The 16,161-nt window shown below is 45.9% G+C and overlaps 1 protein-coding gene across 3 annotated transcripts in view; it reads left to right on the plus strand.

Moving 5' to 3' along the window:
- HHAT (hedgehog acyltransferase) overlaps window positions 1-3,937 on the plus strand; it is a 158,829-nt gene extending 154,892 nt beyond the window's left edge. For all 3 annotated transcript variants that reach the window (XM_086460600.1, XM_086460601.1, XM_086460602.1), the window contains one exon: window positions 3,846-3,937. In XM_086460600.1, coding sequence (XP_086316726.1) covers window positions 3,846-3,937 — 92 coding nt within the window. The remainder of the gene's footprint in view (window positions 1-3,845) is intronic.
- Window positions 3,938-16,161: the final 12,224 nt, after the last annotated feature.

Raw genomic sequence — 16,161 nt, forward strand, 5'->3', positions numbered from 1 at the left:
TAATTCTGTTTTCACTAATGAAAACAAGTCTCCTATTCATTATGCTGAAAGCTGAGATCATAATATATTAAAATACGGTTTTAAACCAGGAAGATTACTGGACAGTAGGTCAGCTGTGTGCAACAGAGTGTTGCCTCCTGCCTGGTTGGGACTGGAGACTTCTGTGGGAGGAGGTTGTGCGACAGACAGATAAAGTGCTGCTGCTACCCTGCCACAGAATTCAGTCCTCTTCACAAAGGAGTTTGTGTTTGATTTTTGTGGAGCAGCATACCTATATAAGCAGAGAATTTGGTCATGATTCCATTAATGTTTCTCACCCAGTGTTCCTTTGTTAAAAGGGAAGTCCAGCTGCCTTAAAAAGAAATTTTTGCAGGTCAAGCTCACAAATATTGCTGGATTTGCAAATAGCATATGAATTTGTTCTTGGATTTGCAAATAGCACATGTTAATGAATACTAATTCATCTTTCCAGAAAAAAAAGATTATGAAAGTCTCAGTTGCCTCATGAAACTTGGCCTTCAAGCCTAAAATCAAATTACTGAAGACAGTCAAGAAGTTGTAAGATTTAAGGTAGTATGTGACATGTTTCTGAATAGACAAACTTAACTCAGTCATGTCCAAACAGTTTAGTGTTTGATTTGACCCTAGTAATGTTTCTAGGAGTGTTTTATGTATATGACTTTGTAGGGTGATAAGATAAAGCTGGGAAGCCACCAGAAAGAAAAGCCCCTTGAATGGTGCTTGAGAGTAGGTGCAGAATGGGAGTCGGCAAAAGGCCTGAAGATACCTTACGCCGCTGGCCCAGGACAAAAAGAGGGATTTCCTTGGAACTGCAGATCTGAGGCCATCAGTACTGTTTGGTTGCTTGAGTTTACAAGGAGGAACTGTTTAAGCAAGGAAAAGGCTCCTGTGAACTTACCTTGCAAGAAAGCAGCTCATGCTGCTGTTGGTTACAGACATCACATACAAGGACGACACACAGGTCATGTGCATGCTAGGCAGAATTTGAAATTGCATCCTTGCTGGATCAGCATTGCTTTATGTGTCCTTCCCTACAACATCACCTTCTGGAAAACAAGTTTTTCAGTCTTTTCCACAAGTTTATTGTATATCCAATCCTAAAATGGAATTTCACATGAGTGAAACCGGTTTAAAGATCCCCTGCTTGCTTGGGCCACTTCTCAGGTGTGCAGGCACTTGTGCAAATCTGCCTTGAGTGGACTGGAGCTAATCTGGGATTGCGGAGGAGCAGATCGTGATGCCTTTGCTTCTTCGCTCATGTACAGCGGGAGCCCCATGTGCGTTTCCCCATGCCCAGCAGCAGTGTGCATGGTTCCTGTATGGCAAGAAATGGCCAGCAAGGAACAGGTGCCCTCTCTTTCACCCCCGTTCGGAGCTGGCTACCTCCTGTCTGTGCAGCAAGTAATGCCTTGGGATCTGTGCAGGTCCTCCTAAAATAGCTGTATTCCTCTTTTCCCTCACCCATAGTGGGTCACTTTGTCTTCCCCATTCCTTTTCGTCTTAATTAGATCAGGAGGAGGTTATCTGCTGAATGCAACCCCTGACAGCTGCTGTCGTACAGGAGAGACTCCCTGCCTTCGAGGAGGATTACCACAAGCCTGATTATAGCGGCCTGAGAGCCCCGTGAACCCAGGTCATGGGCACAGAGGAATCTTACCATAAATCTAAGGCATCTAGAAAAGATTTCCAGTGCATATTCTGACGAGATCTCTTATACATTGGCTGGGGATAACAAGCAAGTCAGACTAAAGGCTACTCTTGGCACATTTTCTGTGTGCCGGAGCTTTCAAGTATTTAACAATGCAAAATATGTGTCTAGCAAGATTTCCAAAAATGCCCTTTTTTAAAACAAAACAAAACAATTCTAGACTCAGTCCTTTTTTAACTTTCTGGTTCTGTCTGTATAAAGCAGCCACCACAATATTGCTGCTAGAAGAGGTATGTTTTCATTACATCTATTGACATACTTTTATATGCAGTTTTATCAAAGACAAAGCACAGCTGGGCTTTCGCTTGCTATTGAAGGTGAAACCAAATCTGCAGTAGCCCAGTTTCACGAAGAAAAATCGAGACTATTTTATTGTTAAAAATCCCTTTGGAAATACCTCAGCAATTTTGTTTTGTGAAACAAATAATTAAAGAAAAAGTATAATTTTGCTTTAGGGTGTTGTGAGGACAGGTGATTAATATTTGTCAATGTCTCCATGAAAATCATTCCAGTTACAAGACTGTATTTCACCGCAAAACAAGGCCAGAACAATTAGAGATTCATGAAGCAAACACACACACAGGGGAAAAAAGATTAACTTTCTCTGGACCTGTTCGAGGTTGGAGTGTTACACTGCCTGGGCTCTCGAAGCACAGAGGAAGGGTCCCAGCACGTGCGGTCCCCAGAAGGGCAGGAGTGCTGAGGGCAGGCTGTTAAGCTAAGGCCCAACTGGGCATCAGCACAATTAAACAGTCTCCAGACTGGCATCAGTTTGAAGCCTGCACAAAGCCAGCCTGCAAAATGCCTTGCCAACATACCTTCAGAAAGAGCTCTTCCTGGAATACTGTGTTGTGGAGAGGTTACGTCTTCTCTCCATCCCTTCTCCAGGCCAATGGGGAATCTCATTTCTGCCAGCAGGTTCCTTCAGACCAGAGTCTTCGCCATGAGGGAATGGCGTCCTTTCCCTCATGGAAGTGTAGAAGCCCGTCTTTCAGAAACAGCTGCTGGTAGTTCAAGGATGACATGCAGAAAACCAATCATACACATAACCAAAATTCTTATGTCAACAATGGCAACAGAAAAGCCACCAAAAACCCTTGAACACCTTCCTCCCTGCCCCCTTCCCCCAGGCAAAACATCCTGAAAAACATTAGGGCCCAATGCTGAGGATTTCAACCTATAAACTCTAAATTTCATAAATTGTAAGGAGAGGAGGAAGATGAAGAAAGGGAACAGAGGTGCCAGGAAAGGTATCAAGAAGAGCAAAATCATTTTCCTGATTCAGAAGTCTACTGATACGGATTTTTCAAGTGATCTGCAACTCCACTGGAAAGCAATAGACCTTTTGGCTTGTGACCTCCTGCTTACTGCTTTTAGCTGATAGGAGTTCAAGTGAAAAGATGGTGACTTTCACTAAAAAGAATTTCAAATAATAACGAAGCATGTCATTTCCCCAGCAAAAGTTTTGTATATTGGAGGAGTCAATCTTTTTAGTGAAAAAATAATCTAGCAGGAACACGTCAGGCAAACAGGGCTGTCTGTTCTGCACCGGCACAATGGTGTTCTGACCCCATTAGCTGTTACAGGGCTATAGAGTGCATGCATCAACTTTTACACACAGCTGCAGGATATCCAAAACAGCCTTAATCAGAGGTTTCCCCAGACCCTTTTGCAGAACAGGTAGCTGGATTTGTTCTGATTTTTAATAACCTCCATTGTGGCTATGCATCCCTTTATGCCTAGGAAGCACCGTAGCCAGCTTCAAGCGTCAGGGTTCATTCGGGGAATCTGCTTGATAGACAAACTCACTACAAAGGAGAGGATTGAAACAGACCTCTAATTCGGCAAGTATTGTTTGATGGTGCAGAGCAGGAATGAACCTGGTCCGGTTCCCTGAAAATGGAAAAGACTGGGGCTGCGGGGGGTCAGGCATCCCTGAAGCTTAGACAATCCAGATTTCCCCTTTCAAATCTTGTGGGCTGGCTCTACTTACTTATGAGACTGAATTACTAATGAAATTAATTAGAAGCATCATAAGTTGGTCATCCCAAGAGTGTTTCTACTTGAAACAGTCATTAATTATTCTGACTAGGAATGTCTGTCTTTCTATTTATAGGCTGGCCATGGGCGACACTGACTGTTCTCGGGTTCCTGTACTGCTATTCTCACGTTGGAATTGAATGGGAGCAAACGTATGCTGTGAATTAGGAACGACACAAAACATGATTTTTGAGATGGGTTGATGGCTTTTCTACACTGGATATCCTATCAGCGGAAGGATGTGCCAGACCAAGTCTTTGGTCAGTACGTTAAAACCAAAAGCTCATTGAATTGATTCTGGATTGTGAATGCAGGAATTGAGAGAAACACTGATGGGCTATGGCTCGGGGCAGGGAGAAAATACGAAGCATTTTGTATTACGTTGTTTTTATAAAACAGCGTCTCTGTGGCTCTACGTACATTGGAAGCATGCATCTCAGAATAGGTATTTTATATATGTTGACAATTGGTTTTGTTTCTTCCAATGTTTTGCTGCCTATTTTGAGATCCTGAAGAAAAAAAAAATTCCTACCTTGTAGAATTCAAAAAGCCCAATCTCTTACAGCCTCTATCTAGGGGCACACAGGGCTGTGCCTGCACTTATGCTACTCCATGAAGGGCATGATGCTCATCAGTTCTTCTTGATTGCTTTCTGATATAAGTTAGAACACTTTTGCTATTCTCACTGACTGCAGTAGTTCAGCATTAAGCTACTTTTCTATCTACTGCAGCAAAGTCTGCTTTTTCTCTTTAATGTCTTCATTTAAAATTTCACCTTTAGAACAACACCCTTTTTCAGTAGTCTCAGGAATGGTTTTATTTTTTTCTTTAAACAGAGGGAGTAGGGAGGCAGGTCTCTTCTTAAGGGACAGCTTTTCTTTTTAATCAAATGTGACCTTACAGCTCCTTGGGCTTTAAGTGCTATCTGCCTTGCATTAGAGCTAAAGCACATAATATTACCTTTATTGTGGGGCAAATCCCACCTTCAAGGGAGCTGCTCTGCCTCTTGTATTTTTCTGTTAGTAAAGCAGATAACCCAGGTCTGGCTGAATGGTAAATCTGTTCAGTCTGCTTCATTCTCTGGTGTCCAGGCAATCAGCTCCTGCAATATTAAAGACACCCTTGGAGTAGCATTTTAAGACCTTTAAAAAAAACAGAACAGTCCGATACAGTGGCACCAAGTTAGCCAGAGAATCCACATCCCAGGTTAGAGTGGCATGTCCTTTGCTCACAGCGAGACCTGTTACAGCAGCACCTTTACCAAATGACTGGGTTGCCCAGAGCTGGGAAGATCCTGCCTGCCTGCAAGCAGGCACTGGGGCTGCGGGAGTGCTTCAGCACGCGCTGGTTTCTGAGGGAAAGGGAGGCCCTACTCCCATTGGGCACAAGGGGGGTCTCCCAGCGGTTATTTTTTAAACTGATATTGAAGAACAACCAGAAGACCTTTAGTCTTTCTAAAGTTAGATGTTCCCCTGGGGCCTGGCGAAAGGCCACCAGGCTTGGAGAGGGCTTCTTCCAAGAGCAGCTTCCTGCACCCAAAGGAGAAGGACTCTTGTCAAAACTTGTTCTGTGCCCCCGGCAGCCATTTCAGCCTGTTGGGAGGCGCAGATAGCGTTTGACTGTCCATCACTGCTGCAGCTTTAGCCAAGTCTGACATAGTTTATCTCTTCAACAAGAAATTTAGTCCCTGAGATAGGCTTCAGCTTAGTGCCTGCATTGTTGGTATCTCTGCTGCTCAGAACTATGGCAGCCTTCTTTTTCTCCTTCATTTATTCCTGAAGAAATAAGGGCAGAGGCTCCAGCTCTTTACCCATCTGGAGATGAAGCCCAGTTCTTGCTGTTTCAAAGCAGAAGCTCCAGCCCTTTATGTTTAGGAAAAGATTTCCCCCCTCATAAGACTGCCATGATTTCCCCTGGAAGTCATTTCTAGGAGATACCGTGGACTGTTGGAAATAAGACTCACCTTGCATGCTGCCTGGGCAGAGACATGGCCCTCCTGATTGACTTACAGTGATCTTCTCAGACACAAAGAAGTATATTGCCCTCAGCCTCTGCATTTACTGAAAGGATCTGAGATTGGCCTCCATTTTGGAGTAGAACTGAGCTAAGGGCAAGAATTTTCTCAAACTTAAGTCAAACTTTGTAATTAAGTAGAGTTAGCATTGGAGCAAAAAGTCATGAGTCTGTTCTTCAGTCTTATTGATTACCGTTATTACATTAAACGAGGAGCTACTAAGTGATTAGATTCAGATTTGTATGCATGCAAAACTTCCTACTCCAATATGGAAATGACCTTGAAGGTCATTTAGAGTGCGCTTATTTCTGAACTGAAATGGTTTTGTATTTTTTTTTCAGTGCTTTATACATTTTTCATAATATTGTATCCTTTTCTGTTTCTATAAATAAAGCTGAAACTGGCTGTTGGCTTGAGAAATTCTGTCTTAGAAAGCTGTGGTTCGGTGTAAGAAAAATAAGTGCTCTGCTGCTGTGAAGAAACACTACGATGCACTGGAAGCCTGCAGAATGGGTGCAATGCAGACTGGTCACTGCATGGAACATGCATTCCCCAATGTTTGAGTTTAAAAAGCAAATACACCTTTTGTAGATTGATTAAGGTGAGACTTCAGCTTGTGAAGCTTCTGAGAATGGTTGCGCCAAGAGTAGTGTGCAAGTAAAATTTAAATGGTGCTTTCCTTTAGACTCTTGCTATCCTGGTCCAGAGTCAGAAGTATGAAGTGTGCTTGCACAATTTAAGAAATAGATACTATTTGTTATAGTTAAATATTTATCGTATGAGAAATAAATAGAGTTCCTTCACTCTCCATCTTTCTAGAGGTTCTTTGTCCTGCTACTTTGAAATATGTATTCCCAGAACAAGCCCACTGACAAAGTTTCTCTTCCGTCCTGCTTATACAGCATCCATAGGCAAGGCATGGGGCACGCCTGGTCAGACACACAGCTCTGGTAGGAGCTCAGGCTGTGCCTGAAGAACTTTAAATATATGTAGTCAGTTATACCTTCAGCTTGGAGGCGTATTCCTCAGCGTGACCTGGGAATTGACTTTTCATTATCATGTGTCACCTGATGTAATTGAAACTATGCAGTAGCCAGAAGTGCCATCCGCCACACAAGTCTAATGGCCTCAAGCTGCACTGGATATTGGAAAAAATTTCTTTACAGAAAGAGTGGTCAAACATTGGAACAGGCTGCCCAGGGAAGTGGTGGAGTCACCATCCCTGGAGATGTTCAAAATACGTGTAGATGTGGTGCTTAGGGACACGGTTTAGTGGTGGGCTTGGTATGTTAGGATAATGGTTGGACCTGATGATCTTAAAGGTCTTTTCCAACCAAAATGATTCTATGATAAGTCCTCAGTGACAGTCCTAGAGGGGTGGGAGCTTGCAGAGGCCTGGAAGAGACTGAAGTAGATGCCCCACTTATCAAAGAGAAAAACAGGTGAGGGGAGGAGAAGAAGGAAACTTCCAAACACAAAGAGAAAGCTAGTTAAGGGACCTAGGAAACAGTCAACAAAGACAAAAATTGCCAAAGTAAGGCATCGGCCGTTTTGAACCGAAGGGCAGGCGCATCGAGTCTGGTGGAGGGGGTGTGTGGGGACACTACTGCTGCTGGACCCTAGAAGTTGCAAGTGTGCAGTGACTAAGAAAAAAACCTCAAGGTGGTGGCTCTGAACCCAAGCTGGACAGACGCGTGATGCCTACTGACAAAAACAGTTTTCAAGGGATTCTGAAAAACTGCCTATGCAACTAGGAAGCAGAGCGTATCGCAATAAATGGCTTTAATGGCTACCACCAAGCTGTAGTAATCAAGTGGCTCACACAGACATGCACACATCCTTTCCCTAAAGCCTTCCTTGGCTAACAAAGCCCTCCCAGCCGTCGTTACTGCTGGAGACAGTAAGATTATGCTAAGTGGCTCTTGCTTTAATTCTGCATTGATTAGAGGGTGAGCAAAGGCTTTGCTCACATAGCTTGCACACTAAAAGCAACTTAGTTGGAATAACCAGCTTACCACAGGTCAGAAGAAAAACAGCTTAACGATGAAAACCTGGAGCAATTTTGTTATTAGCCATGGCAATAACACAGGGCCTGTCCTTTCTCTTGTGCACCCACTTAATTTCCTCTGTCACTGCCAACCCTTGAGCCGGTTGCAGCTCACATTTTCGAAGGCAAGGCTTGCCTTCCTCAGGCGCGCTGGCACGCTTTTCCTCAAGGAGCTGTGAAGAGCGAGGAGATTGCTATGCATGGTCTGTCACAGCTTCTCCTGCCTGCGCTTTATAGTCTCCCCCCTTCCCCGAGTAGCGCTGCCCATTATTGCTTTGCAAAATAACTCTCTCGGCGCACAGCCACTTGTTAGTCAAGGAGTATATTTTAATCCTGCAGGGACAGCTGGAATACTGCTCCCTGCAAAGCCTGTGAAGAACACCTTTGAGGACTGAGGGGAAACCTGTATTGCAACAGATCAGTTCCTGTATTAAGGGACCTCTGAGAGCGACCCTCTCCAGTGGGCGTCTCTGCCAGCCCCCTGCAGACGTGGATGCACAGGGGTGCCGTGTGCATGTGCACCGAACTCAGCAGTGTCACCAGCAGCTGTTTGTGGAGCGGTTCCTCCATTAGTTGCATGTAAAAGGAAGAAAAGGTGAAGACAGATGTTCTATCTGAGTTTTCCACTTCCAGCACATGCAACCATGTCAAGCACAGATCCTGCTAGAGCATCTGAGAATGAGATGAGTCCCAGCTGCCCACGGCATGAGTCACCTACACCTGAGCTTCCTGTGGATGGACCAACTCAGCGCGGGCATCTCCAGCCTGGGGGGCAGGCACTGGTGGCGCCAAGCCTGAGAGGCTTTCAGGGAGGTCACCAACACCCAGGAAGAGAGGAAAAGGAAAAAAAAGAAAATGTCTAACGGACCTGACCTGTATAATTTAGTCACTGTGCAAGAGACCGAGCTGAAGAGTGTCAAGGTGTGACTTTCAGGCAGCCTCGGCGCCTCTCCATTCAGGGCAGGTCCCACAAGCTTCAGCAGCACAAGTCCTCCAGCCCTGTCCATTGCTGGCCTTGGAAACTACTGCTCTGGGAGGAACCAGACATGTGCACTCAGTACCCAGCACAGATAACGGCAGGATGAAAATGGCACGGCAGCATTAATCAGGGGAATCAAACACACGGATGCTCAAAAAAGCTCCTCACTCCTTGTGCTGGGAGTCACAGAGGTCTGGGTGAGAGCAGTTAAGCTAACATCAGGATTTAACAGGCAAATTTTGACCACAAGTGAGGCTGCACCACCAGTGCAGCCAGTTTGGGCTAAGTGTAAATAACCTTAGGTACCTGCGTACCAGTGCCTTTCAGAAACAGGTCAAACGAAATGGGCTACTTGTGGCGCATGACTTCCCCAGCAACGGCTAGACTACGGGTAATAAAAGCACATCACGCTCCACAGGGATTTAAGGGAAACTTTACATATGGTTGGGTAGCTGAGGTGAATCATTGCTGACAGGTGCATCAGCCAACCACTGAAAAATTAAAGTTTACTGAAGAAATAATCCAGAATTGTAACTTTGGTTATGACCTGTGAAATTTAAATTGTATTAGCACTCCCTCTAGAGCTGATCTTTCTTGACAATATTAATTAATTTTTATGGACCACGAACTTCCATCCGTGCACTAGTGCATTTGAGTTTCCAAAATTAGGTGGCAAAACTACAACAACTGGAAATTCTATTAGAAGACGAGAAACATCTACACCGTTGGTAAATGAATTGAAAAGGCCAGTCCTAAGGAAAGAAGAAGACCAAGTTGATTTTTTCAGACTGCTGCTGGAAGGGTTAAGGTTGTTTTAAGGGCTCAGGTATGTGGGAGGATTAGCTTATTGCAAGCCAAATTGCAGAGATAAAAATAAGCATTGATGAGACAGTTCTTTAAATGATGTTACTGCTAATTTATAGTTATGGGCTTCTTTACTCTTGTGATGGTAGTTTTGTGCTGAGGTGGTAGTCTATGCTGAAATTACAGGCTAATAACATTCATTTGGTCACATCTCTGCTCCAGGCTACTTCAGTGATCTCTCAGCTGCCTTCCCCCAGTCCTGGCATCCTGCCCCAAGACCACCCCTTGATCAGACTCAGTGGCTCATGACGGTGCTGCAAACACAGTCAGGGCATGATGGCCGAGGTCCTGTCTTGGCAAACATCTGCCCAGGACCAGGCTGCCTAAGGAATGAGCCCAGCACTTGCCCAGCCCCACTGCTGCCTGCCGGGGCCTCCAGCCTAGGCAGAGCTGTGGCCTGGGGAGATAAATCTCTCCCCTTTAGCACCCTCCCCAACTGTGGCCTTACCCTGGGCCCCACGTTAAAACGCCACGCAGCAGCAGCAGCAGCAGTGTCCAGCCCATCCTGGTTACTTATTCTCAGATTTCCTCAGTCCGATCAAATCCTGCGAAGCATCCCTCATTAAAAAGAAGAGCCCTACAAATGGCATTCAGTCTCTGAAGTCCTGCTTGCCTTGCATGGTTATGCCAATAACCACAGACAACAAGACCAACTGCAAGTTTAGTAGGAGCCCTGACATGGTGTAAGGGTTAAAAAAGCATGACAATCATGCAAAAGACAATAGTGTGCTACTTCTGGAGTACCTGGAGGTTATGAACTGCTTATTACTCAATGCTGGTTGGGGAAACTTCCATTTTTAAGAAAAAAAAATGGCATTTTTCATAATAAGGTTTCCAAGCTACATCTTTAAAACTTTAAGGCTGCTGGCAGTAATACAAGGGTACCCTGTCACGCTGGCAGAGACAGCCTAGGCAGGGTGAAGTATCTCAGAGCTCCTTCCAGACGACAGCCACACTCCAGTAATAAAGCTACAGCAGCTGCTTGGCAGCCGGTAACTCAGAGGGCTACAGCCATTATAACCTCCAGCCTAAGGAGCTTCCTGGGCAGTCCATCCCATTTGCTCTTGGGCCAGTACTGTGCTTTTGTTCAGCTACTCCTGCTCCCGCCCTGCTGTCTGCCCCCTTGGTGGGGCTGCAGCCTGCACTCACCCTCTCACCCTTCGTTTTCCTCAGATTCTTTCCTGCGATGCAGCGAGGTTTCCTCTATAGCCAGTTTTCCTGGGCAAAGGAACTGCAGCAGATTCAACCTGCCAGGACAGGCATCCAAGGCTGTACTTTGGCTACAGTATATGCTTCTTCCATTTACTGTCACGACCTTAGACTCTTCTCCCAACACCTGGTCTACCACTGAGGTCAGAGAAACCAGCCTGCAGCTTCTCACCGTGCCCGACTACAGCTGCTTTATTTGCCACTCACCAGTGAGACATGCCCACCCCCATTTTACAGAGCTATTTACAATTCTTGTTGCCAGATCTGTAATTTCATGCAGTAGTTCATGCACAGTTTATGCATGCTTTCCTAAAGGGTGCTTTTTTCAATTTAGCTTTCAGCTGAGCTGTTTTCATTTCTATTTCTGTCTCCACACTTCCGATAGCCAGGTTCAATATGGTTGCCTCTGCAGTGTTATCATCTTAAAGGAAAAACCAAAACAAATACTTTATTTTGACTTGGGGCTACACACGGATTATCTTCACTCTCTTTCCTATCCTCGCACCACAGCTGAGAATGTTCAATAAGTTTTCCTGTTATCATTAGTTCTTCTAGAATACCTTCTGCTTAACTGTAAAACTCACCAAAAAAGATTGCCAGACAGGTCTGAAAGCAATCTGTATTTCCCTTCCCTGTGAGCCACTGCTTGCAGGGAACCATTTCTAGTTGAGCTGTCTTGGTCCTATCGCTGAGCACACAGCAGCTCCCAGGTTTGCTTAGCATCCTCCCCCCGCCCCCGTGGTAACCCCTGCTGAAGAAGAGGCCCTAGTCCGCCTTAGATGTAATAGATACTCCAGCACAGTTTCTTCCTCCCCGAGTCGTGCACTTCAGCTGGGAGAACGGGGGTGTGGAGGAACTACCTGTACCAAAGCACGTCCCCCCTCAGATTTGCACAAACTGCAGTGACAAGTGGAGGGGCTAACGTGACCCCTCAGGGAGGCATTAACAGCACAGCCGTACCTTCGCCTCATTCCTCATCCTCCGGAACAGAAACATGTTCAAGGAAAACTCTACAAGTGAACAAAGCTTAAAAAAAAAAAAAAAAAAAAAAAAAAAAAACCCAAAACCAACCAAAATGAAAGAAATACTGCATAGACCAACAAAAGTCCTCTCAAAAGCAAACTCTTGGAGGTTGCTTATGCACTCCTGCCTCCATCAATACCAGGTGGGAATTTTAGGGAGAAGGGTTGCGATTTGGTCATGATGGACGAACCTGCCAAAGTTAAACTGTTTTAAACCTACACCTGTGCCATGGGGGCAGCTTAAATTTGAACTTGGCTGTGCTACATGAAGGCTTGAACGTAATTAGGAAGGGAGGGGGAAGGAATGGAAGAGGAAAGGAAAAACCCAGAAGCGCAAGGCTTGAGCATGAGTTATTTTACAGATATGGCTGTGCACAAGTGTCTTCATATCTGCTTCTGACAGACATTCAGTTGCCCTAATGCCTTCTCTGGATCTCTCACAGGTTTTAATTCATTCTGCCTTTCAAGAACAGGACAGGTTATTCCCTTCAGCGTTCACATACCATCATGGAGCCTGTGCTGAATTAGAATGAAAGGAACAAAAATGCAATCTTCTAGGTGAAAAATACTTGTAGCTGCTGATATTCTTTATATGCTATATGCCTGTTGCAGTTAAACCCCTCACACCACCGGCACTAACAACCACCACAGCAATACCGCCTCCTTCTCAGCGTTTTCTGGTTGGATGTGCAGCCTTACTGACCTCCCCACCTCAGCGGAGCACAAGGCAGGCACGGGCAGCAGCTCATCCGCCAAGCTCTCCTCACGGCTTGGGGTGGGCAGGTTGGAGCAGAGTGACCCTCTCTTGCTAAGCAAGGGGGCAGACAGCCGCTGGCCTTATTACCTGCTCCCCTGCCCCGAGTTTTGGTGGGCTGTCCTGAGCACCCTCCCAGCCTGGGCAGATGCATTGCTGGTATGCACGGAGCGGAAACAGTTTGGATGTTCCTTTAGTGATTGGGGGCAGAGGGGGGAAATGTGGGGCAAATAAAAGACATTGCTATTGCATGCATGTGTGAGAGGGTGTAGATTTGCTGCAGTTCAGTCCCACCGGCCCTCACAGCACAGAAGAGCTGAGTTATGCTGGTCACATTGACTCCAGTGCAAAAAAAAAAAAGCAATGCTGCTGACTACAACAGAGATGCTAAAATGCACCACAGGGCAATTAAAGACACATCCCCCCATCCATCCCCCCCCCCCCCCCCCCCCCCCCCCCCCCCCTCCCTTACCAAATGCATCTAAGCACCCCTCACCTCCCCACAAGCTGCCACAGCGCAGGCTGATCCGGAGTCATTGCTGCCCCCCTCCCCTGCAGCCGAGTGCCCCGGGGCTGCAGACCTGGCCAGGCAAAGCCCCCACATCCCAAGGGGAGTGGGGGGGTGGGGGGGTGTATGGGACCCTGACTTCTGTGCATGTGTGTGTTGGTTTGGTTTGTTGTTTTTTTTTTGTAAGCCTTGCTTAACATTTGTTATAGCTCAACCACAAAATTACTTCTCACTGTTCCGTGTCTTATTAGGTGTTAAATTCCTTATTCCTTTCCTGTGTCATCAAGGCAATTCCCTCTCCCAATTGTTTGCAGGGCCGATTTACAGGTTGTGCACCAGCCTGCATTGCATTGAGGTTCTTGACGCGAATTACATCTGCATGTTTCACACCCAGCAGCTGCCACACACGTGGCAGCATAGAGGCGAGGAAGGCTCGGTGGGGTCCAGGCCCTCTGCCAGCCGGTACTACCAGCAAGGGGCTCCTTTACAGCCCCGAGGAGGCTGTACAGCATTACCCAGGCTCCAGCCCCAAACTCCGCTTTGGCTACACACCTTCAGGCATCTCGTAGGTGCCGCCCTTTGCACACCAACTCAGAACAGAACAGCAGCAGCAATACCGGCAGTTATTGCTGAGAAGAGTCGGAAGCCGCAGCGCACACCCCGTGGCCTAGAAACCTTTTGTCCCTGCTCTGAACATGCTCCCAGGGGCAGTGAATGAGGAGCAGGGGCTGGCGCAGGGTGGGCCAGGGGGCTGCTCGCTGCTGCCGGGGCTGCCGCTGCTCAGCCGAGCCCAGGTCTGACGGGGCAGCATGGGGACCGTGAGCCTTTGCAGTCTGGCACCCAAATCTGGGCAAAAAGTGCTGCGGTTAATGACCTCTGGTTTGAAATGCTGTGGGGCTGACGAGGGGAGGGAAGCCAGGACGGGGAACATGGTGTGGGCGATGCTATCCCTCTTTGCACTGATTTAAGCTTGCAGCACAAACAGGGAGGCTGCTAAGAATGCAGGAAAAGCCTGAGCAAAGAAAATAATGGAGAGTTCAGAAAAATGAGAACAACAGCCCCTAGAGACCTCAAACACCCACCCTGCCACCCCCCCCACCCCCCCCACCCCCCCCCCCCCCCCAAAGTGCATGCCTTCACTATGGTAATTTTCCCCTTTCTAGTACGAACAGGGAACACTGTATAACATCAGGCAGAAGAAATCTGGATTTTCATAGCAGCCAGTGAAACAATGCTAGCGACTGGAGATCCTGTCACACCACCTACTACTGTGGATGCAGAACTGGTGTTAAAAATAGATCTCGTGCTCCTTGGCTGCTCTCAGTACAGCTTAGCCTCAGCTCTGCAGTCTGAAAGCTTATGCTTTATTGCTGTTCTTTTGAAGACGAGATTCACAGTCCCATGATGTGTCTTAATACAGGTGTCAGCTGCGTTCACCAGACCCTCAAGTGAGAGGTTGAGGATGAACCACAAAAATGGGTGCAAAGCTCACGGGGTCCTGGCTGACACCCTGAAGACTAAAACTGTGTCTACACACCCAGAGCGGCTGCTGCATGTGACCCTGTCACAAATGCCTGTCCTCACCTGAAAGGATCTCCTGTTCCCATCACCTTTGGTTACCTATTTCTTTGCTGAAGTGGCCAACAAAATAACATTCATTGCTGCCTGTTGCAGTAGTGTCACTGGCAGGCGACACACTACCTAGGGGCTTCATCTCTCTTGCTTTTCTCTTCATGTAAGTCCATGGTAAGGTCACCTTCTTCTGCAGCAGATGCCAGGACAGCAGAAGCCTCTTTGATCTCTACTACTATGGGTTCCAGAGTACTGTTTTTCAGATACTGCAGTAGTGAACACAGTCTAAAACACAGACCAACCACAGACACATGTACCCTCAGGGTATCAAGCAACCATTTCAGACCAGTCACAGCCAGTCCTCTGGTGATCTCGTTCCTGCTCAGCAGACACCTGGCCCAGACTGGAGTCCACAGTGCAGGACACCGCCTGAGGTGTCAGGATATTCACTTTACAGAACACCTGAATTCGGTTTACAGTGACCCTGGAAGTGTAAATCCCGATTGTTCCGATACACAGCAGACAGAAATCGGAGGAAACAACCCGAATTGTTTATGACCAAAGCAGTAATATCAAACTTCTCTACTGACAGCACTAGAGTAGATACAAAACAACAGCAACAAAATGGCAAGCCAGAACTTCTAGAGAGTAACTCGTTGGTCTTATAAGCACATAGTCAACATACAGAAAAGCACACCAATGCAACTGTAATGTATAAAATAGTTTATTACTATAATAAATAAAATTAAACTTTTTTTTTTACAAATATTATTTGTGCTTGTTTAAAAATGTTGAATAGGGATATCATTAATGTAGGTGGCTGCATTTGTAATTGAAACATTCCCAGACAGTGTGTATACATACGTACATACATACACACACTGTCTATCTACTGGCAGCTGCTTGCTGACCACAAAAATAGTATCTACTCGTTCTCTTTTTCTAGTCATGCTTCATTGAACAAAGTGACAAATGCAAAGAAAAAGAACCAAGAGTATTTGGTGGATTTCTGAAAGGATTAAAAACAAGTGAAGTACATTGAAAAGCGCCAAAGCAACTGCATTAACTGCATATCAATAAAGTGTCCATGCAGTGGTGGCTAAATATTGAAACGCAGACAGGTCTCCAACAGATGTACAAATACTGGTTGTATGTAGGTACAATAATATAACACATTCATTAGAAAAGTTGGTATTTCTTTATATAGCAGTTCATCCTGATACAAGATTATTGAACTTCTTTCATCTACAGCTAAAATGATTCTTTCTCTATGTTAGTGGTCACAGATTCAGTGGGAAGAAGAAAAAAAACCATGAGCCTTTCAGAACAGTGAGTGAAAACCCCGAACTGTTTTGTTAACGATAGGTATTTAGATTCAGTTACAGAGATGCTCTGGGATTACACATCAAATATGTTTACACAA

Source organism: Leptosomus discolor, chromosome 2 (assembly GCF_034619465.1).
Source record: "Leptosomus discolor isolate bLepDis1 chromosome 2, bLepDis1.hap2, whole genome shotgun sequence".
Classification (NCBI taxonomy): domain Eukaryota; kingdom Metazoa; phylum Chordata; class Aves; order Leptosomiformes; family Leptosomidae; genus Leptosomus; species Leptosomus discolor.